Below are 22,659 nucleotides of genomic sequence, written 5' to 3'. Positions count from 1 at the left end.
GACTGTATAAGGAATTGTGCTGTTCGGCCTTGAGGGGGAGAGGTCTCACAGGACGCAGGAACATAGGATACCAAGAACCTAGTCCTTGGGAGAGACATCCTGAGTTGGTCTCAGCCCCTATGTGGGACATATGTAGCAGCAGATTATCTCCAAAGAGCAAAACTCAGTGGAGCTTTATTTTGTGGTAGACACTTCATCATTTCCTCCCAGCTACAGCTGAATACAGTCCAATGTCCATGTCTGAGTAATCTAGTCTTTGATTATATTTTCAGATAATCTATAGAGTAGTGTAGCATCAGAATGTTTAAGTGTGATTTCACCACCAAAGAAGAGTCCTCTGGGTTGTAGCCATATCTTGATTTTTAGATGTATGCTGCCTCTTGGTGCATCTTTTAAAATAGTACAGAATTCAGTGATTTAAAACCCCTTTGGAGTTCTAACAGTTTTGTGGTATCATTGAGATACCACAGGGAAGACAGGAGCTATTTCATGGTTGCATAATTCCTTACTCTGGAGATTTTTCTTGTTTGAAGCTGATAATCATTTTTAATGGGGGTGGGTTCTAAATGAGGCCCCCAAGGTCATGCTGTGACCGGAGCTTTGGGTTCACGTCTCCTCGGTGTAAGAGGTTTTATTTCCACATTTTACCTCTTTAATAGCAGGACACATGTGAATATCCCTAGTCCAAGGTAGCAGATTTGTACCTGGAGTGACCTCCAGTTATAAACCCAGTTACAGCTACTTGAAATTCTGGTGAGTGACAAGAAATATTGTTCTTTTGTTTCTGTTCTGCAACAGAGCAGATTTTATTCAAAAGATGTTGTGGTGAGGGAAAATCCCAAGTAGAAGTGTCTATATCCATTTCCCAGTCACCTCAGTTCACCTTTGCCTCAGTCCTGTCAGCTTGCCCCCACTGTGCTCAGCTTCTCTTTTAGCGGAGCTACAATAGGATGGAGGTGGAGAAAAGGAATGAGAGTTACTGGTCACATCTAAAACCGAGGTTGTGAGAACAGGCCTGGTACTGTCCCTCTGCATCTTTTTTTCAGTTGTGCAGAAGCTTCTCTCTTCAGCTTTGGGTCTTCAGTGAGCTCAGTAGCATGAGGTAAGTCCAGGAAGCTCCTCATTCCATATTTTAGCAGTTTAGACAGTTTCATTTTAAGTGTTCTGTGGTGTTTTGTTTTGTTTTGTTTTTAGAAAATTTTATCCTATCCTTCTACATGTACTTTCTAGGCTTGACCATGTTTGTATTCACTTGTAATTGTGTGAGGCAGAAACTTAACCTGGCTTAGGTATGGCTCACCTGAACTATTTAGTCACAGCAGAAGTATTCCTGTAGCTTCTTGTTAGAATAATCCCATATAAATTGTGAGTAGGCAGTGTTTCAGGTGAGAAGGGATGGGGCACCTTTCTTCTTTCTTTGGGTGTTTTCTCATTTTGATTTCCCCTGTACTACTTTGGACCTGTGTTTTAAAAATTCTTTCCTTAAGCTCCCCTCCGCCCCCGACTCTTTTTAGCACAGTTGAGACTCTTTCAAAAGGATCTTTACAAAGATATATATCTATATATCTGAGGAAGTATTGGGTTTCTAATCTTTAGAAATCTGGTAAAAACAGGAAAGGAGATCACTGGATTCTGTCTTCTCTCTTTGTCCTAAATTAATTCTGTTCTGGCTGTTTCTTGATGGGCTGGCACATTTCAGGCCTCCTTGCCAAGTTTCCTTTTCTCGTTGCTCCCTGTTTGCTGTCAGCCTGGTGTCCTCAGGACTATGCCACTGTGTCCCTTGTTCCTGGGATAGGACCCAAAAGTTGAAACAATCCGTCATCTCTTCTCTGAGGACAAACAACAAAATAGATACCTTTAAGCCTTTTTTCCTTTCTTATTTCAAATCTCCCACATTGCTCTAGGCCTCTGCACACATTTCTGGTTTCTAGATGATATGCCAGTCCCTGGTTAGATTGGTAGGACAGGCTCAGATTGGCAACCCTGTGTACCTTGAAAACAGTCCTTATATTTCCTTCCTCCTCAAAGGAGAGGTTTGTGAGCATGTGCTTGAAATAGTCCCCAGGGTTGAGGGAAGGAGGATTGTTGTCTCTCCCTCACAAATACCTAACCTGTATCAGCACCTATAGACATATGTAAAAGCAAGAACAGACTTGAATTTAAGGCAACAGTAGGTTCCCTTGGTTCTGTGCTTTAGAGAACAGACATGCTTTTGTGTTAGTTTTCTGCTTCAGTTTTTTCGTCCATGAAATTGAGGGTATTTTGAAAATGTATCTTTTCCTGTCACAGTCCATATCAATTTATTATTTCTGAAATTGGTTAGAAATAAGTTTTCATAAAGTCTAGGGCTGTGTAACCCAAGCTTTGTGTGTTGTTCTTTTCTTTTGGAGTTACTTATCAGTCCATTGTGTTCTTTTCAATTAAGAATGATTTTGCTATTTTGTGCCTTGGATTGGATTGTAAACCAGAGATACAGTATTGCCAAAATTTTACTTAGCATTCCTGACTTAAGTTTAATTTTTAAAAAACTAAATAAATTTCATATGATTTTTTAAGGGCATGATACTTTATCATTATGCTTTTAGCGCTTAAGTGGATCTGTTTTTTTGTTTTTTTTTTTTTTAATTTTAATTTTTTTCAGTAAGCTCCATGCCCAATGTGGGGCTTGACCTGAAGACCCTGAGACCAAGAGTTGCATGCTCAGGACGCCTGGGTGGCTCGTCATTAAGCGTCTGCCTTAGGCTCGGGTCATGATCCCAGGGTACTGGGATCGAGTCCCGCATCGGGCTCACTGCTCGGCGGGAAGCCTGCTTCTCCCTCTCCCACTCCCCCTGCTTGTGTTCCCTCTCTCGCTGTGTCTCTCTCTGTCAAATAAATAAATAAAATCTTAAAAAAAAAGAGAGAGTTGCATGCTCTACTGACTAAGTCAGCCAGGTGCCCCGAATTTCAGAAGAGGTAATAGAAATAATGGATTTATAAACCAGTTTTGAGGAAATTTGCAGATACACCTGTGCAGTGTGAAGGCACCAAGTATGCTTCTCTTTACAAAAAGATTCATATCAAACCCAAGTGCTTAATCTGAGGCTATAAAAATATGTTATCCATAGAATTTGAAATTTTAACCAAGCTTCTTAGAGTGCATGTCTGCTGATCTGCATTTTAAATGTCTGTGCTGGCCTGACTAATGAACTTGGTGACCAGGTATTGCTCTTGCTGTGGAGACAGTGCCTTACTACTTCTTAAAATAGTCCTGACCTTGTTCACCACCGTGTCTGATTGCAATTTCTCTTTCTTTGCCAGGGCTTTTATTCATTGCCACTTTCTAGGCTTGCTGTGTTGTTGAATTAAAACAAACAGAGAAGCTGTTTATATTGTGCCTCTTAATTTTAGGTCCTTCAGTAAAGCTTTATTATTTGTCTGACATAATTTTTATTTTTATTTTATTTTATTTATTTTTTAAAGATTTTATTTATTCATTTGACGGAGATAGATACAGCGATAGAGGGACCACAAGCAGGGGGAGTGGGAGAGGGAGAAGCAGGCATCCCGCGGAGCAGGGAGCCCGATGCGGGACTCGATCCCAGGACCCCGGGACCATGACCTGAGCCGAAGGCAGACGCTTAACGACCGAGCCACCCAGCAGCCCTGTCTGACATAATTTTTAAAGGTTTATAGGTAATTTATAGTTTTTGTTCCTGTTGTGAATGGGATGTATTTAAACAGTTTTCATTTTCTAATTGTTTTTTGTTGGTATAGAGGACTACTATTGATTTTTTTCCTTAAAATTAAGCTCTAACTTATAGTAAAGTCACAAATCCAAGGACACAGCTCATTTGATATTTATAGTATTCACCTGTGTCATCTCCACCTTTGTGCCCCTTCTCAATTAGGATTTTCCCAGAGTAACCACTGTTGTGGTCTCCATTATCATTTTGAATTTTATGGGAGTAGAATCACACCACATAGTCTCTTTAGTGTCTAGATTTTTTCTTGCTATATCACGCCTGTGAGATTCATTTGTATTGTGTGTGGCAGTAGTTGGTTCTTTTTCATTTCTGTGTGGTAGTCCATTGTATGAATATACCACAGTTTATCCACTTAAATTTTTTAAAAGGATTTTATTTATTTATTAGAGAGAGAGAAAGCGGGAGCACGAGCAGAGGGAGGGGCAGAGGTAGAGGGAGAAGCAGGTTCCCCACTGAGCAGGGAGCAGAGATGTGGGGCTCAATCCCAGGACCCTGGGATCATGACCTGAGCCAAAGGCAGATGCTTAACTGACTGAGCCACCCAGGCGTCCCAGTTGTTTTCCTTTTTTATTTTTTTTTATATTTTTATTTTTTAAAGATTTTATTTATTTATTTGACAGAGAGAGAGACAGCGTGAGAGGGAACACAAGCAGGGGGAGTAGGAGAGGGAGAAGCAGGCTTCCGGCCGAGCAGGGAGCCCGATGCGGGGCTCGATCCCAGGACCGCGGGACCATGACCTGAGCCTAAGGCAGTCGCTTAACCGACTGAGCCACCCAGGCGCCCCTGTTTTCCTTTTTTAAAGCAAAAGCCCTTAGTGAGATGAAATGACTGTCGGATTTTTAAAAAAGATTTTATTTATTCATTCATTTATTTTTAAAAGATTTTATTTACTTATTTGAGAGAGTGAGAGAGAGCACGAGGGGGGTGAGGGGCAGAGGGAGAAGCAGACTCCCCACCGAGCAGGGAGCCTGATGTGGGGCTCGATCCCGGATCATGACCCGAGCTGAAGGCAGAGGCTTTACTGACTGAGCTACCCAGTCGCCCCAAAGATTTTATTTATTTTCTGACAGAGAAAGAGACAGCAAGAGAGGGAACACAAGCAGGGGGAGTGGGAGAGGGAGAAGCAGGCTTCCCGCTGAGCAGGGAGCCCGATGTGCGGGGCTAGATCTTAGGACCTTGGGATCATGACCTGAGTCAAAGGCAGCTGCTTAACAACTGAACCACCCACGAGCCCCAAAATGACTGTCAGATTTTATTATAGTTTGTAAATTAATAAATGGGGTCTATTTAACTGTAAAAAATTTAAAATGGAGGGGTACGTGGATGGCTCATTCAGTTAAACATCTGCCTTTGGCTCAGGTCATGGTTCCAGGGTCCTGGGATAGAGCCTGGCATTGGGCTCCCTGCTCAGTGGGGAGTCTGCTTCTTTCTCTGCCCCTCCCCCAACTCGTGTGCACACCTTCTCTCTCTCTTTCTCTCTCACTCTCTCTCAAATAAATAAAATCTTTAAAAGAAATAAAAAGGAAAATAGTTATATACACATTACAGCAGTATCAGAAAATTTATTTTACTTGAAAGAGATGTAATTCATTTTGGAGTTCAATTATATGTTCAAGGAGTTAGTGTCTATAACCATAAAGTCAACCTAACTATTGTAATTATCTTTGCAGTGTACATTTATTTCCATTTGTTGCTATCTGCTGGTGAAAAAGTTCAGTCTCAGCAAGTTCTTTTTAAGAATATTCTCCTTCCTGGGGCGCCCAGGTGGCTCAGTCGGTTAAGCGTCTGCCTTCAGCTCAGGTCATGATCCCAAGGTCCTGGGATCTAGTCCCACATCGGGCTCCCTGCTCAGCGGGGAGTCTGCTTCTCCCTCTGCCTGCAGCTTCCCCTGTTCGTGCTTTCTCTGACAAATAAATAAATAAAACCTTAAAAAAATAAAAAAAAGAATATCCTCCTTCCCATTTCATGCAGTAAGATGTGGAACCAAAGTGTCTTAAAGCAATTGGAGGACAAACGGAGACTCCTATAGCTGGTGGTGTACAGACTCCTGGGCAGAGCAGTGGAACCCCTTGACCTCTAGGGGAGCAGTCCGTTCATAAACTGACAAAATTTTAACCATTTTAATACAAACTTCCAATGATCCAGAATAACTGATTCAAACTACGTTATTTCTCTGAACATCAGTCACCAAAATATATGGAGAGACTTGCAGTTACTTTAACCCCTCTTAGTCCAGCGTCCACATTTTTGAAAAACATCTGCTGCTCCTTTTCTGCAAGTATTACATCCCTGCTCTGCTCCTAAGGCTGGTGACAGTGTTGAAAAACATGTAGCTTTCGCTGACAACCCCACAAATCAAGCCAGTGGTCCTTTGGTTAGGGTCCAGTTTTTTTTATAAGACAAAAAAGAACCCAGTGTTTAGGGCATAGGTATTATCTACCGGGTTATATAATTTCAATAACAGTGATTTTGCCAAAACTCAGAACTTAATCTTGTCCCATGTTTCTGTTTTGGCAAACCAAAGCCTAGCTTGTTGCTATACTTTCCCCCTCTCCCCATTTACCTGACTCAGACCCTAATGCAAACAACCCAATAAAAATAGACACGGTAATCAATACACAGTGGTCTTTAATGCATAAATATTAGATCATCCTGATTCGGTTCCATTTTTCAAGATTGTGTTCATTAGAAAGGAGCTTTCCTGGGGTGCTTGGCTGGCTCAGTCAGTGGTACGTGTGACCCTTGATCTCAGGGTTGTGAGTTCCAGCCCCACATTAGGTGTAGACATTACTTAAAAATAAAATCTTTAAAAAAGAAAGAAAGGAGCTTTACTACTAAATACTGAAATGTATCAGGCTTCTGTGGTGGGAATTTTCTTATTTTTAAACATTTAAAAGTAAAACAATTTTTTTTTTAAGATTTTATTTATTTGTCAGAGAGAGAGAGCACAGGCAGGGGGAGTGGCAGGCAGAGGGAGAAGCAGGCTCCCCGCTGAGCAAGGAGCCTGATGCAGGGCTTGATCCCAGGACCTGGGATCAAGATCTGAGCCGAGGGCAGACATTTAACCGACTAAGCCACCCAGGCGTCCAAACAATTTTTAATCCAGTACACATAGTGTTACAAACTATTCCATAGAAAAAAAGTGCAAGCTCCTTTTCACAAAAACAAGATTTCCTTATCAAATAATCAAATAATCAAGTCATCACAGAAATGGTGAAGTCTCACCAGAAAAAGAGAGAGCAGGTACTCTGGAAGAAGCAGAGCTTTAAACACTGATCATGATTTCTGCTATAGACTGTTTGTCCCCGGATTCATGTGTTGAAACCTAATCCCCAATGTGATGATAATTGGAGGTGGTGAGGGGTTTCTTTGGGGGGGTGTGTGTGTGTATGTTAGAACTTTATTTTCCGTCAACCTTCCTTTGGTGTGTTCTGAGAATAATTATGATTGCTCGGTCCTTAGTCATGACAGGGAGAAGATACTTCTACCTTACTGGTTTGCGTCATACTTGGTTACTTGGTCCTATTGTGCGGGAAGATCTCAGGATGGCTGTCGTCATGCCCGGAATGTTAGTGCTGGTGACCAAGTTGCATTGCATGATCAAAATATTGTGACCATGATCCTCTTGGTGGCATTGGCAGCTGAATAGCTTTGAGGACTGATGAGGTTGAAGATGCTGAAGGCAGTGGTGTTGTGGAAAAAACTACAGAAGCCTTTGACAGTGACAGCCAGGGGTAGTTTGTCCAGCATACTACTTGACTGGGCGATGCAGTCAAGTCATGGCCTACAGGGGGACTGAGATTGTAATGGAATGTTCTAGAGGCTTCTTACTGCAGTTAATTCTGGAGTGGGGTGGAGGATAAACCTAGGTATCACTTTCCTTTAGGTGCCTCCCAGGTGACTAATGCACCACTGGGGAAGAGGAGGCTCTCTGTGTTGTGAGTGGAATGTCAGGTATGTTAGTGCTCAGATGCTGCTGGTGATCAGACTGCTGTCCAGGTGCTCAAAGGTAGGCTCGTTTCGGATGCTCATTCTTGCCTAAGGGTTTGAAGATACTGCCTTTGTTAATTACCTCTTCTGCAGAAACTTGGGGAACTTTGAACAACTTGATTGTTTTTTTTTCTGTTTCTTCTTCCTTGTTCAGTTTAGCAGTGGTTCCGAGAAATGGCTCCAGCCTTTTCCTTTTTCTTTCTAGTCTCTTCGCATGGTTTTAGACTGTTCAGTTTCTTTTGTTCCTGTTTGTCCTTGTAGTATTTACGTGCTTTAGAAGTTCCACAGGGAGGGAAGATTCTGTCTGCTCCTGTAGCTCTTATCTGAAATAAGTGAAACTGCATGATGAGCCCTCACTGCCTCATGAGAAGAGTGGACAAGTCTTTTTTTTTTTTAATTATTATTTATTTATTTTTAAAGTAGGCTCTACAACCAGTGCGGGGCTCGTACTCACGACCCCAAGATCGAGAGTCACTTGCTCTACCAACTGAGCTGCCAGGTGCCCCATGAGTGGACAGATCTTATGTAGAAACTGCAAAATGAGAAATTGCAGTTTTGCTCAGAGGATCAAAGAATATTTTTGATACTAAGGGATAATTTCTTTCTCTGTGCTGTGTTAATTACAAAGTGATTTTTATAGAAAGAAAAGACTGCAAATCCTAATGTAGTTCAGTGCATAGATTTGTGAGGTCTTTATAGTGTGCAGATTATTGTACCTAAGCTTTTTCTCCTCCTAAATGAGCTCTTGTGACATTTGCAGGGGGTGATGTCTAGTTGTTCTTTTTTTAAACAGAAGTATTTTTTATTAGTCTCAATCTAAAAATCATTCTATTCCCTATTGGGTATTTACCCAAAGAATATGAAAACACTAATTCGAAGGGATATATGCACCCCTGTGTTTATTTCAGCATTATTTACAATAGCCAAATTATGGAAGCACCCCAAGTGTTTATCAACAGATGAATGAATAAAGAGGATGGGTATATATATACACAATGGAATGTTATTCAGTTATCAACAAGAATGAAACCTTGCCATTTGCAACAACATGGATGGATCTAGAGAGTATAATGCTAAGTGAAATAAGCTTATCAGAGGAAGACAAATACTGTATGATTTCATTCGTATGTGGAATTTAAGAAATAAACAACAAAAAAAGAGACAAACCAAAAAACAGACTCTTAACTATAGAGAATAAACAGATGGTTACCAGAGGGGAGGTGGGTAAGGGGATGGGTGAAATAGGTGATGGGGATTAAGATTACATTTATCATAATGAACACTGAATAATGTATAGAATTCTTGAATCACTGTGTTGTACACCTGAAACTAATAAACACTGTGTTAACTACACTGGAATTAAAAATTTTTTTTTTCTTTTAAAGATTTTATTTATTTATTTGACAGAGAGAGAGACAGCGAGAGAGGGAACACAAACAGGGGGAGTGGGAGAGGGAGAAGCAGGCCTCCCGCCAAGCAGGGAGCCCGATGTGGGGCTCCATCCCAGGACCCTGGGATCATGACCTGAGCTGAAGGCAGACGCTTACCAACTGAGCCACCCAGGCGCCCCTGGAATTAAAATTTTTAAAAATTATCCTGTTCCCGTTGTCATAGCCCCCACTTTTTCTGTACATTATATACTTGAACAATATGAATGTCATATACCCAGGTGCATAGGAAGCACCACTGTATTGTAAACCAAATAGAACCTCAATTTATTGCCATATAGGGAAAAGCATTTATAAAGTTTCCCCCAGGGAAACCTTTGGAGTTGTTTACAGAGCAAAAAAGCCAAAACATATACTGGTGGGTTTTTTTGTTTTTGTTGTTAGTTTAACCCACGGCAATGAAACCCTCATGATTTTAATTATCTGACTTTTTTGGATACTTTTAAAGAATTTGCAAGTTTTTCTTCATGCTAGTAGTTCCTTAATTTAAGTCTGGAAAAGATTAGGGCTGTTGACGTTTTGTATGGCATAAACTACTTGAAATCAGGTCAGTGTATTTGCAGAGGACAGTTGGGAAAATAAAGCTTTGAGGGTTAGTTATACTCTGGAAAATAGGATTTATCGACTCCATTGTATTTAGATGCGTTTGTGAAAAATAATGGTCAGTGAGGTCCTGAAGTGGCAAGAGTATAAATTTCATTTATGGTCTGCCTGTCGTTGATTCACAGTAGAATCAGTTCTAAGCTAATTATTTGGATATTTGGGCAGGTTCATTACGACTTATGAGAGAATGAATTTTCTGTTTGTCAGATTCTTTTTTTTTTTTTAAGATTTTTATGTATTTATTTGACAGAGAGAGACAGTGAGAGAGGGAACACAAGCAGGCAGAGTGGGAGAGGGAGAAGCAGGCTCCCCGCTGAACAGAGAGCCCGATGCGGGGCTCGATCCCAGGATCCTGGGATCATGACCTGAGCCGGAGGCAGACGCTTAACGACTGAGCCACCCAGGCGCCCCGTGTCAGATTCTTTTTTAGTATTTTGGTACCAGCCCTAATTGACAAGGTATAATTCAGATTGTCTGCCTTCGGACACACTTTAAAGATTACAAAGCTACATTTTTCCTTTTGGAGCTTGGGGAGAATGTGTCCTTTATCATCAGTGAAGGGCTTATTCTTCAGTTATTGGAAGTCTTCCTTGTTATCATCAGAAAACACTTATCTCTTTATGTGCAAAGTGTATTAACTGGAGATCTGGGGATTTTGATGCTTTTCTGTCCCTTATCTGGGATGGTTTTGACTACAGGTGATAGAAAACCCTAATGAGACTGGCTGAAAGCATAAAGGGAAATTTATTTTTGTTATATAACAAGATATCCAGTATTTTAGTGACAACATCAGGGACCCTGATTTCTAGCCTTCTGTTCTGCATGCTCAGCATGTTGGCCTGGTCTTTAGGCTAGTATCTTTTAGGGTCTCCAGGTGGATGCAGTAGTCTTAGATACACATCCAGACAGAAGACTATCCTGAGGAAGAGAAGGGACGCCTCTCTTGTGTTCTTTCAGAGCAAGTCACTTTTCCCAGGGGACCCCTGGCCAACTTCCCCTCTTGTCTCATGCTTAGAAGATGGTCACATGCCCTTTCCTAAATCAGCCCTCTCATAGGGATGGAAGTACTGTTGGAGATTCTCCCTGAGCTAGAATGAAGTTTCACATTCCCTTTGAGGTTGGACTACCTGATTGGGACTCTTAGCAAGGAAATAGTGGAGAAGGACGTCAGCATCTACAGCCTTCTCAGTCCATGGTTTTCAGAGTGGGCCTTGGTGGACACCTGACTTCAGGAGCAACCTCTGGTTGTTTATAAAAGAGTCAGAACTATCGATGTTTCTAGGACTTCAAGGCTGGGCAGTAGGCAGGGCAAGCCCAAACCCTTTGCCTGCATCAGCATATCCTGCAGGGTTAGTGGTGGGCATGGCTTCAAATTGTAGGCGTGGAAATTTGAGATTTTATTATTTGAGAGAGAGAGAGAGCATGTGTACACACATGTGTGTGCAGTGTGGGGGCAGAGGGGGAGGGAGAGAGACAAGCAGACTCCACACTGAGTGCAGAGCTCCACACGGCCTTGAGCTCATGACCCTGAGATCATGACCTGAGCCAAAATCAAGAGTCAGACGCTCAACTGACTGAGCCACCCAGGCGTAGGTGAGGAAATTTGAAGTTAAGTGACTAACCCACAGCTCCACACTCTGTGAGTCACGGCTTCACAGAGATTGACAGGCTTCTGGGCACTTGTACTTTTTTAGGTTCCAGATTTATTTAAAAAGAAACGCCAAAACAAAGCTTATAGAAATATGGTATATTTTACATGTTAACTTTTTCTTCTTCTTTTTTTTTTTTTTTTTTTTAAAGATTTATTCACTGGGTGCCTGGGTGGCTCAGTCGTTAAGCGTCTGCCTTCGGCTCAGGTCATGATCCCAGGGTCCTGGGATCGAGCCCCGCATCAGGCTCCCTGCTCCACGGGAAGCCTGCTTCTCCCTCTCCTGCTCCCCCTGCTTGTGTTCCTGCTCTGGCTATCTCTATCTCTATCAAATAAATAAATATAATCTTAAAAAAAATAAAGATTTATTCACTTTACAGAGAGTGAGAGAGAGCACGAGCAGGAGGGGCAGAGGGAGAGGGAGAGAGAATCTCAGGCAGACTCTGCACTGAGCGTGGAGCCTGTAGTGGGGCTTGATCTAATGACCCTGAGATCACGACCTGAGCCGAAACCAAGAGTTGGGGGCTCATCTGACTGCGCCACCCAGGCGCCCCTTACATGTTTACTTCTAAGAAAATATTTCAAACACAAAAACAGTCCCATGACTTTATGTATTTATCATGTAGGAACAAAATACCAAAAGTCTAGATCTGACTGGATTTTGGACTTGAACCTTTTGGTCCTTTGGAGGCTGCTGAGGTTGCCATGCACCTCGAGAGTCCAGCTCTTCTGGGCCACTTGGCACTATGGATCCCTCTCCTTTCCCAGACACCCACTGACCCAGGCTAGAAAGTTTAGCACCGTTCTGGGAACGCCATCTCCCATCAGAGGCAATCCCGGTGTGCAGTGGGGCCAGAGCAAAAGCTGATTGGAGGTGTGAGGTAGAGTCCACTGTCATGGTGGGCACCTCCAGGAGACCTGAGAAGAGACCCTTCACAGCTGCTTCCCCACTTAACACTGCCACTATGTAACTCCTTCTGTTTTCAGATTGTGCTTTTACTCCCTGCAGCCCTCTTCCTGGAATTATTTCATTCATTCCAACAAACCTTTTTTTTTTTTTTTTTAAAGATTTTGTTTGCTTATTTATTTATTTATTTTTAAATTTTTATTTATTTATTTGACAGAGAGAGAGTGAGAGCACAAGCTGGGAGACAGAGGGAGAGGGAGAAGCAGGCTCCTCGCTGAGCAGGGAGCCCGACATGGGACTCGATCCCAGGTCCCTGGGATCATGACCTGAGCCGAAGGCAGCTGCTTAACCAACTGAGCCACTCAGGCGCCCCAGATTTTGTTTATTTATTTGACAGAGAGAGACACAGGCGAGAGAATACAGGCAGGGGCGTGGGAGAGGGAGAAGCAGGCTTCCCGCGGAGCAGGGAGCCCGTTGTGGGGCTTGATCCCAGGACCCTGGGATCATGACCTGAGCCCAAGGCAGACGCTTAATGACTGAGCCACCCAGGTGCCACCTAACAAACCTATTTTTGAACAGTTCCTGTGTGCCAGGAACTGCCTTGGACCCTAGATGGAAATACAAGGGAATGGTTTGGTGGTGTTGACGACAAGTAAATAGGGGACAGTACAGTGGTATATTGCTGAGATAGTTGGCACAAGGTACCTTGGGAGCTGTAGAGGTGTGCGCACCCAACTCATGTTTGGGAGAGTGGAGTCTGGGAAAACTCTGTGGGGAAGGGAGTTGCCTTCTCCTGAAGGAGGACTAGAAAGTGGATAGGTAAGCAAAAATGTGTATTGTGTGCTTTGAAGTGGTGCTGATTGGTTAGGGGAATGGGAAATCATTTATTTTTGTTGATAGCCGTGAAATAGAACAGAGCTTCCTGGGCGGCTTTGAAGTAAGAAAATTTTGCAGTTTTGCAGCAGGGTTCTTCAGTAGCCTATTTTGCCCATAGATTATGAGGTTTGGAAGAAAAATAATGTTTTATCTCTTTCAGGTAAAGCCATATTCCAGCTCTTAAAAATATTTTTCTTTTGGGCGCCTGGGTGGCTCAGTCGTTAAGCGTCTGCCTTCAGCTCAGGTCATGATCCCGGGGTCCTGGGATCGAGCCCCGCATCAGGCTCCCTGCTCAGCGGGAAGCCTGCTTCTCCCTCTCCCACTCCCCTTCTTGTGTTCCCTCTCTCACTGTGTCTCTGTCAAATAAATAAATAAAATCTTTAAAAAAAAAAAAAAATTTTTTTTTCTTTTTTAGTCTTGATCTTTCAGATGTAGTCCTGCCTGCTACATTCCTAACTTCAAACTATATTCAGTATTAGGGAAGTTGCCCATTACTTTAACTTTCTTGAGAGAAAATTGACATTACAAGGTATTTAAGTACAAAGGCATTTCCTTGTCCTACTGGTTGGTGTAGAGTTATACAGAAAGGGAAGCTCTGGGGCACTGGACTGATGGCCGTAGATTTAAAGTAGAAGAAATCAGAAGCCTAAATTTCCTTGGGAAGAGCAAACCCTTTTTATGATGCTACAACTCAGCAAGGAATGGCTTTCCCTGCCTGCTCCTTGGCCTTCAGCAGAAAAGTTGAAAATCTAGTGTGACCAGATTTCTCAAAAACCCTTCCTTGAGTCAGCGAGAGACCCTTACCATTACTGGATATAGTGAGAAGTCTGAACAGGATGAATTCGTGTTGCCTTCTGTTTTTTTCCCTGAATGCTTATCTTTGAATATGAAGTAAACAGGGATAGTTGCCTTTCTGATGACTGTTAACATATTGTAGCTCTAAAATCAAACCTTTTAGGGAATGTGGAAGGTTATATGATAGCTAGGAAAGGACGAAAATGTGGGCTTCTGTGCATAAAAAAAATGGATGGAGGAGACCAAAGTTGTAGCATTCAGAAAAACTTGCCACCTGCCTCTCATGCACCAGGCAGCATTGTACTTACTGGGGGAACGCATAGCAGGGAACAAAACAAAATCCCATTCTTTTTTTTTTTTTTTAAATATTTTAATATTTTATTTTTTTAAAGTAATTTCTACACCCAGTGTGGGGCTTAAACTCATGACCCTGAGATCAGGAGTCGCATTTTCAACTGACAGAGCCAGCCAGACGCCCTCAGAATCCCGTTCTTACTCACAGAGCACATGTTCTGTGAACGCCAGGGAAGTTGTAGCTTGCCAGCTGTTTTGATTCCCTCTTTTCCTCTCTCCTTTCTTTTAGGAAAGAAGAATAAGCTGAACAGACTCTGACCATTGCTTTCAGCTCACCAGGACCTTCTGCCTAGCTCTCCTTTCGTGGCCCATGTGCTGCATCCTCTGCCCTCAGAGTGCAACTGGCCCCCAACGCAATGTGTGTTTGTCAAACCATGGAAGTGGGGCAGTATGGCAAGAACGCAAGTCGGGCCGGAGACCGGGGAGTCCTCCTGGAGCCCTTCATCCACCAGGTGGGCGGACACAGCAGCATGATGCGCTACGACGACCACACTGTATGCAAGCCTCTCATCTCCCGGGAGCAGCGCTTCTACGAATCCCTTCCTCCCGAAATGAAGGAGTTCACCCCGGAGTACAAAGGTCAGTCACTGGCCGGTTCCGAGAGAGCAGCAGCCTTGGGCTTTTGCAGGCCCTCAGCTCAGTTTTCCTTGTTTTGTTGGCCATGTGATATGATTGTGGGTCTCTGTTGTCTCAAAGCAGCGAAGTCACTTTGTTAAGCAAAATTTGAGGCCGAAAGTACCAGCGAGGTCTTTAGATCTTAAAAATCTGAATTCACTGATAGGTAAACCCGAGAAGAATTCACAGCATTAAGTCCTATTTGTGAAGAGCATGCCGTTAGCAAGGTGGTTTGCCCTGTTTGCTGGGATGGTCTAGGAGAGGAGAAGTACTTCTCTGGTCCCAGGGGAGGAAGGATTGGATACTTTCCAGGTCGAGGCGGTGAGGCAGCTGGCAAGGAGGCTGTATGGAGCCTGTGTCTGTATGTGCTGGGGGATTGAATTGATGGTAAGGAATTTGCACAGTGACTGGGGATGCATGGAAGTTCTAACTTTTAAAGGAAAAATAATGTTTGAAAATGTAAATTGACTTTATAGAATAGAACCCATGAATATATATCAGAATTAAGTCACTTTATTTTTTAATTTTTTTTTTTTTTAAGATTTTATTTTTATTTGTGAGAGAGAGAGCGCAGGAGGCAGGGGAGGAGCAGAGGAAGAGGGACAAGCAGACTCCATGCTGAGCCTGGAGCCCCACATGGGGCTTAATCTCAGGACCTTGAGATCATGACCTGAGCCGAAACCAAGAGTCAGACGCTTAACCAGCTGAGCCACCCAGGCGCTCTGTCACTTTATTTTAAACTCTGATTTTTGTCACTGTGTTTATACATTTTCATGATTGCCTACCATGTGTAAGTTAAATGTGGGGGGGGGGGGGGGTGTTCTGCTTTTTAATTTCCCAAAGCTGTTATGAATTTAGTCATGTTTACACCATCCTTTGCCTAAGGGATCCTCAATTTTGAAAAACCAATCCATATCAGTATTTTTTGTTTCCTTAACTCTTTTTTTATTGTGGCAAAATACACATAAAGTTTACCATTTTAAAATGATAATTTAGTGGCATTAAGTACATTCACAATGTTGTATATGATTATCATTATCTATTTCCAGAACTTTCTCATCACCTCAAAGAAAAAATCTGTACCCATTAAATAATAACTCCCCCTTTCTCCCTCACCTGAACCCCAGGTAACCTCTAACCTACTTTGTCTCTACAAACAGGCCTATCGTAGACATTTCATATAAGTGGAATCATGTCATTCTCGTCCTTTTGTGTCTGGCTTATTTCCCTTAGCATAATGTTTCCAAGATTCACCCATGCTGTAGCCTGTATCAGAACTTCATTTCTTTTTATGGCCGAATACTATTCCACTGGGAATAGGTATCACATTTTGTTTATCCATTCATCTGTGATGGACGCATGGGTTGTTCCCACTTGGGGCTATTGTGAATAATGCTTCTGTGAATATTAGCTTATAAGCATCATTTGAGTCCCTGTTTTCAATTCTTCTTTTTTTTTTAAGACTTTATTTATTTTGAGAGAGGGAGAAAGAGAGTTTTTTTGTTTTTGTTTTAAAGATCCTGTTTTCAGTTCTTTTGGGTACATAGCTAGGATTGGAATTGCTGGATCGTGTGGTAATCCTGTTTAACTTTTTGAGGAACCACCAAACTGTTTCCTGTAGTGGCTGCACCATTTGATATTCTTATTGGGAATGTTCCTGTTTCTCCACATCTTGCCAACATGTACTTTCCTCTTTTTAAAAAAATTATTATAGCCATCCTAGTGGGTACGAGTGGTATCTGATTGTGGTTTTGATTTGCATTTTCTTAATGATTAATGATATTGATGTGCTGTTGGCCATCTGTGTATCTCTCTGGAGAAATGCATATTCAAGTCCATTGTGTAATTTTGAATTCGATGGTCTATTTGCTATTTTCAAAACAGAACCAGAAGAATATTGAATTTGAAGGAATATTCTAAGCCTGTAAAAGGAGAGAGAAGCCAGAATCAAACACATTGCTGTCTCTAAGTGGCTAAGAACAACAGTTACAAATGCTTTATAAATGCAGCTTCAGCCGCCTACTCTTCCACACTCAACACATTCATGGCCAAATCTTCTGCTATAAATATGCCAAAACCAGATAGAGAACTATAAGCCCTGTTAGCTCATGGAGTCATGCTAAGGAAAAAAAAAAAAATCTCTTAAAAGGAAGTTGAGCCCTGGCTCCAGAGAAATGTTTTCTAAATCACAACCACCAGAACTGGGACAAGTTTGAATCTCAAGGTGCCTTCCAGGGAAGGATTGTCCCTAGCATTGGTTCAGTTTTTCCCTGCAACTTTCTCTCAGACTGGGGAACAGAAGTCTTTAAAAACCATAGCAAATCGTTAGTATCTATTTTCTTTCCTTGGGCTACATTTTTACTAGGAAAAATAAGTGTATGTTCTCAAATATACAGTTAAACCAAAATTTGATCCTTTCTTATTAAGTCAAATGAAGCCCAATTTATTCAAAGAAAATTGCAGCTATTATTGGTCCAGTTCATATATATGAAAACCCAACAGCACAGGGCTTTTGTTTTTTTATTTTGAAATAAATTTAAAATTATAGAAAAGCTGCAAAAAAAAAAATTAGAGTTCCTGTATACCCAGCTTCCTCTAATGCTCCCGTGATGCCAGTGTACCAGGTAAAGCCCTATCATAAAGTGATGCATCTTCCCTTACCTGGTTGTAGACCATGTGCAGGAAGTCTGACCCATCTCTTCAAGCTCTTGAGTCCCACCAAGATATTTAAAAATGTCTGTATGAATTGAAAGCTGCAGTTAATGGTTGCTCCAAAATGATTGAGATACCAGATGTGGACTTGGATGTAACCAGCATAATCCAAGCTGATGAGCCTACGGCTTTATCAGCCAATGCCTGGGACTTAAATTTAGTGCTTGAAAAAGATTATGGGGCATTGAAAGACAAGGGCACTGAAAGATCATGATTAACACAGACCCCACCTTCCCTCCCTCTTGTGCTGTCCCAGCTGCTCTGTTACCACTACAGGGTCCTGTCCACTGTTCTCATGCATTCAGCAGTCAACAGTGTGCCAGAAAGCCTTCTTAAGTGCTTTGGCGAGCCGACTAAAAAACAGCCCTGTCATGAATATCAGCTGGGTTTTAATCTAATGTGGAAGAAGGTGCCGAAGATTCAGATGAAGTTCAGTGGCCAAATCATGTCTGTCTTCAAAGGAGAAAGGAACATTGCACAGTTTTTCTTCTGTTTGGCCAAAAGCATAATGCTGTAAATTTAACCGTTGTAGATACCTGGGTAGATAATAGCTATTTTTCAGTTAAAAGAGGTAAGCAGTAGGTAGGGACTCCTGGGTTGGCTCAGTTGGTTAAGCATCTGACTCTTGGTTTCAGCTCAGGTCATGAGCTCAGGGTCCTGAGATCGAGCCCCACGTCCAGGATCCATGCCCTGCAGGGAGTCTGCTTGAGATTCTCTCTCTCTCTCCCTCTGCCCTCCCCCTGCTCATGCGCTCATGCGCTCATGCGCTCTCTCAAATAAATAAATCTTAAAATTTACAAAACAGAACAGGGAAGCAGTAAAGAAGAAGCCACTGTGTTTGACTCTGTGAACTCTGCTCTTGGAAAGAGCATCCTGACTTGTTGGGACTGAACTCCTGGTGGCCGATGTTGTGCTGTGGTCTGTGCCCTGGCAGACGGGAGGCTGCCGTGTGACAGTGCCGGCCAACGTGCGGAGACGGATAAGGGCCTGTGAGAACCTGGCCCCTTTACTACTGCCCCCAAGCTCCTTAAGTGAATCTCAGTAACTGATTTTAGATTTTAAGGAGAGTGCTGTTTCATGCGTATTGTTGATAAAGTGACTTGTACTAAAATCAAAGTCTTCACTTAAGCCAGTCATCAAGCATCAATGGGCATTGTATTAAATTTCTTGGGGCGCCTGGGTGGCTCAGTCATTAAGCGTCTGCCTTTGGCTCGGGTCATGAGCCCAGGGTCCTGGGATCGAGCCCTGCATCGGGCTCCCTGCTCCGCGGGAAGCCTGCTTTTCCCTCTCCCACTCCCCCTGCTTGTGTTCCCTTTCTTGCTGTGTCTCTGTCAAATAAGTAAATAAATAAGTAAAAAGAAATTTCTTGGGCGCCTGGGTGGCTCAGTTGGTTAAGTGACTGCCTTCGGCTCAGGTCATGATCCTGGAGTCTCTGGAACAAGTCCCACATCGGGCTCCCTGCTTGGTAGGGAGTCTGCTTCGCCCTCTGACCCTCCCCGCCTCATGTGCTCTCTCTCTCTCATTCTCTCTCTCTCAAATAAATAAATAAAATTTCTTGGGGTGCCTGGGTGGCTCAATCGGTTAAAGCTCAGCTCATGATCTCAGGGTCCTGGGATCGAGCACCCTCATCGGCCTCCCTGCTCAGCAGGGAGTCTGCTTCTCCCTCTCACCTTCCTCCCTGCTTGTGCTTTCTCTCTCTTTCTCTGTCTCAAATAAATAAATAAAATCTTTAAAAATTTTTCTTTAAAAACCTAACTATAGTACAGTTTATAATAACCGAAACCAGGAAATGAACCCTGTTATAATAATAATAACTAATCTGTATATTCAAATTTCGGCAGTTTTCCTTTCCCACTTACGTTCTTCTTTTGGTTCAGGTTTTCACTTCACATTGCATTTACTCCTCCTTAGTCTCCTCCAACCTGAGATAGTTTCTCAGTCTTTGTCTTTCATGACCTTGACACTTTTGAAGTATACTAGCAGTGATTTTGTAGAATGTCCCTAAATTTGAATTTGCCTTATATTTTCTCATGATTAGACTGAGGTTATATATCTTGGGCAACAGAAGTGATCTTGTGTCCTCTCAGTTCTTCATGTCAGAAGATACGTGCGTTGTTACTGGTGATTTAATTTCAATCACTTGGTTAAGGTGGTGTCTCCCAGGCTTCTCCACTGTAAAGTTACTATCTTTCCTATTGTAATTAATAAATATCCTATGGGGAGATACTTTAAGACTTTCTAAATATCCTGTTCGTTCGTTCGTTCCTTCCTTTTAAAGATTTATTTATTTTAGAGAAAGTGGGTAGGGGCGGGGAGGGGCAGAGGGAGAGAGAGAGAGAATCTCCAGCTGAGCGTGGAGCCCAAATGGGGCTTGATATCACCACCCTGAGATCACGACCTGACCCGAAATCAAGAGTCGGACATTTAACCGACTGAGCCACCCAGGTGCCCCTAAATATCCTGTTTCTTATAGTACTTTAGCCCACTAATTTTAGAATTGTTTGGTGGTTCTTGCCTGTGACAATTATTACTGTGTTGTGTGCCTAATGGTGACTTCTGTTTCCATCATTCCTTTCTATATCTATTAATTAAAAGGAATTACAATCCCATAAGGAAGAACTGTCCCTTCTCACCCATTATCTGTCAGTTTGGGCTTAGGGATATTTTACTTCTCATATTCTAGATGTGGCCACTGGGACTCCTTTAATTGGCTCTTGTGTGCTTGTGACACATACCCCCATCATTTTTGACTACTTCTTTACTTTCAATTACCTCAGGATGCTCCAGGCTCATATTTTATTTTTCCTGCCCCGATTCAGGAACCAACCATTTCTCCAGGGAGCTTTGCTTCCTTTTATTGTAGGAATGGTATTTAGAAAAACCAAGATCTTGACATTAGATGGACTGATTGCTACTGGAGTATCATTGTTTTTAGGCCCTTTCAGCAGACAGGTCTAGAAAATACCTGTATAAATACGATCCTACACAACACACATATCCCTTTATTGCCAGGAGCACAGGTGTTTTTAAAACTCAACCAAGCTGAGGAAAAATGTCAATGATATTCTGTGTTTTGGCAGTAAGTTTGAAGAGGGATTTTTATTTATTTCGTATTGCCAGCTGCAGTCATCAGGTGTTACTGCATCTGGTACTGAACGTGAGGTTCTAGGCTTCTGTATCCTTATGTAAAACTTTCCCTCATTCATTAATCATATATTTATTAAGCATCTACTAGATACCAGGCTCTGTGCTCATTGATGTAAAAGACAAAATACCATACCTTCAGGGAACTTAACATGCTACTGTGAGAAAGAGTAAATAAACATATAGACAAAACAATTTATAGATTTTGAGAAGTGCTTAAGTATGGTTCTATAATTAGAAATAATAAGGCTTCCAGATAGGATGATCAGGGAAGGAATGTCTGGGGAGACTTGAAGGACTGAAGTGTGAGGAGCAGCTGTGGGCAAAGGGCAATGGAAAGAAACGTTCTAAGCCTAAGCAAAAGTTCTGAGGTTAAAAAAGAAAAAAAAAAAAGCTTGGGTGTTCTAAGAACTAGTTCCCCTAGTTAAGAGTTAAGAAACACCCAGTTCAAAAATGGTCAAAGGACTTGAATAAACATTTCTCCAAAGAAGATATGCAAATGTCCAATAGGCACATGAAACATCATCATTAATCATTAGGGAAATGCAGATCAAAACCACAGTCAGATACCATTCATACCCACTAGGATGGCTATAACAATTAAAAAAAAAAAAAGGAAAATACGTGTTGTCAAATGGTGCAGCCACTACAGAAAACAGTTTGGTGGTTCCTCAAAAAGTTAAACGGGGGGCGGGGGGGGAGGCGCCTGTGTGGCTCAGTCAGTTAAGTGTTTGCCGTCAGCTCAGGTCATGATCGCAGGGTCCTGGGATTGAGCCCCACATCGGGCTCTCTGCTCAGTGGGGAGCCTGCTTCTCCCTCTCTCACTCCCCTGCTTGTGTTCTCTCTCTAGTCTCTCTCTGTGTCAAATAAATAAATAAAATCTTAAAAAAAAAAAAAAGAAAACAGGATATTTAAAACAAAAACAAAAAAAACCTCTCAAAATAAATAAATAAAGTCTTAAAAAAAGGAATTGAAAACAGGGACTCAAACAGATGCTTATAAGCTAATATTCACAGAAGCATTATTCACAATAGCCCCAAGTGGGAACAACCCATGCGTCCATCACAGATGAATGGATAAACAAAATGTGATACCTATTCCCAGTGGAATAGTATTCAGCCATAAAAAGAAATGAAGTTCTGATACAGGCTACAGCATGGGTGAATCTTGGAAACATTATGCTAAGGGAAATAAGCCAGACACAAAAGGATGAGAATGACATGATTCCACTTATATGAAATGTCTACGATAGGCCTGTTTGTAGAGAAAAAGTAGGTTAGAGGTTACCTGGGGTTCAGGTGAGGGAGAAAGGGGGAGTTATTATTTAATGGGTACAGATTTTTTTCTTTGAGGTGATGAGAAAGTTCTGGAAATAATGATAATCATATACAACATTGTGAATGTACTTAATGCCACTAATTGTACATTTAAAAATGGTTAAAATGATAAACTTATGTTACATATTTTTTACTATAATTTTTAAGAGTATATTTTAAAAAATAACAAAACCTTCATCAAATGTGATCTTTAGTGTCTATTGAAATTAGTCTTACAAATGCCAAGAAAGTTAGGACTTATATCAGATGAATTAAAAGATCATTGATTTTCATTTTCCTGTCTGCATTCTACCTAGGTGTGAGTAATGACATAAAAAAAATGTCAGAATCAGGGGCGCCTGGGTGGCTCAGTCGTTAAGCGTCTGCCTTCGGCTCAGATTATGGTCCCAGGGTCCTGGGATCAAGCCCCGCATTGGGCTCCCTGCTCTGCGGGGGGCCTGCTTCTCCCTCTCCCACTGCCCCCTGCTTGTGTTCCTTCTCTGGC

The 22,659-nt window shown here is 42.0% G+C and overlaps 1 protein-coding gene and 1 pseudogene across 2 annotated transcripts in view; both read left to right on the top strand.

Annotated features, from left to right (window-relative positions):
* IP6K1 (inositol hexakisphosphate kinase 1) overlaps nucleotides 1–22,659 on the top strand; it is a 55,518-nt gene that overhangs the window by 19,226 nt on the left and 13,633 nt on the right. The window contains exon 2 of one of the 2 annotated variants that reach the window (XM_032411305.1): nucleotides 14,597–14,946. In XM_032411305.1, the coding sequence (XP_032267196.1) occupies nucleotides 14,724–14,946 (223 nt within the window). In that variant the 5' untranslated portion in view covers nucleotides 14,597–14,723. Of the gene's footprint in view, nucleotides 1–14,596; nucleotides 14,947–22,659 lie in introns of those variants that run through there. The other variant, XM_032411306.1, reaches the window with a different exon arrangement.
* LOC116636568 lies at nucleotides 16,779–18,729 on the top strand (annotated as a pseudogene).

Source organism: Phoca vitulina, unplaced genomic scaffold (assembly GCF_004348235.1).
Source record: "Phoca vitulina isolate PV1807 unplaced genomic scaffold, GSC_HSeal_1.0 scaffold13, whole genome shotgun sequence".
Taxonomy (NCBI): Eukaryota; Metazoa; Chordata; class Mammalia; order Carnivora; family Phocidae; genus Phoca; species Phoca vitulina.
The sequence above is the reverse complement of the archived record's forward strand: the minus strand, read 5'-3'. Positions and strand labels throughout refer to the sequence as shown.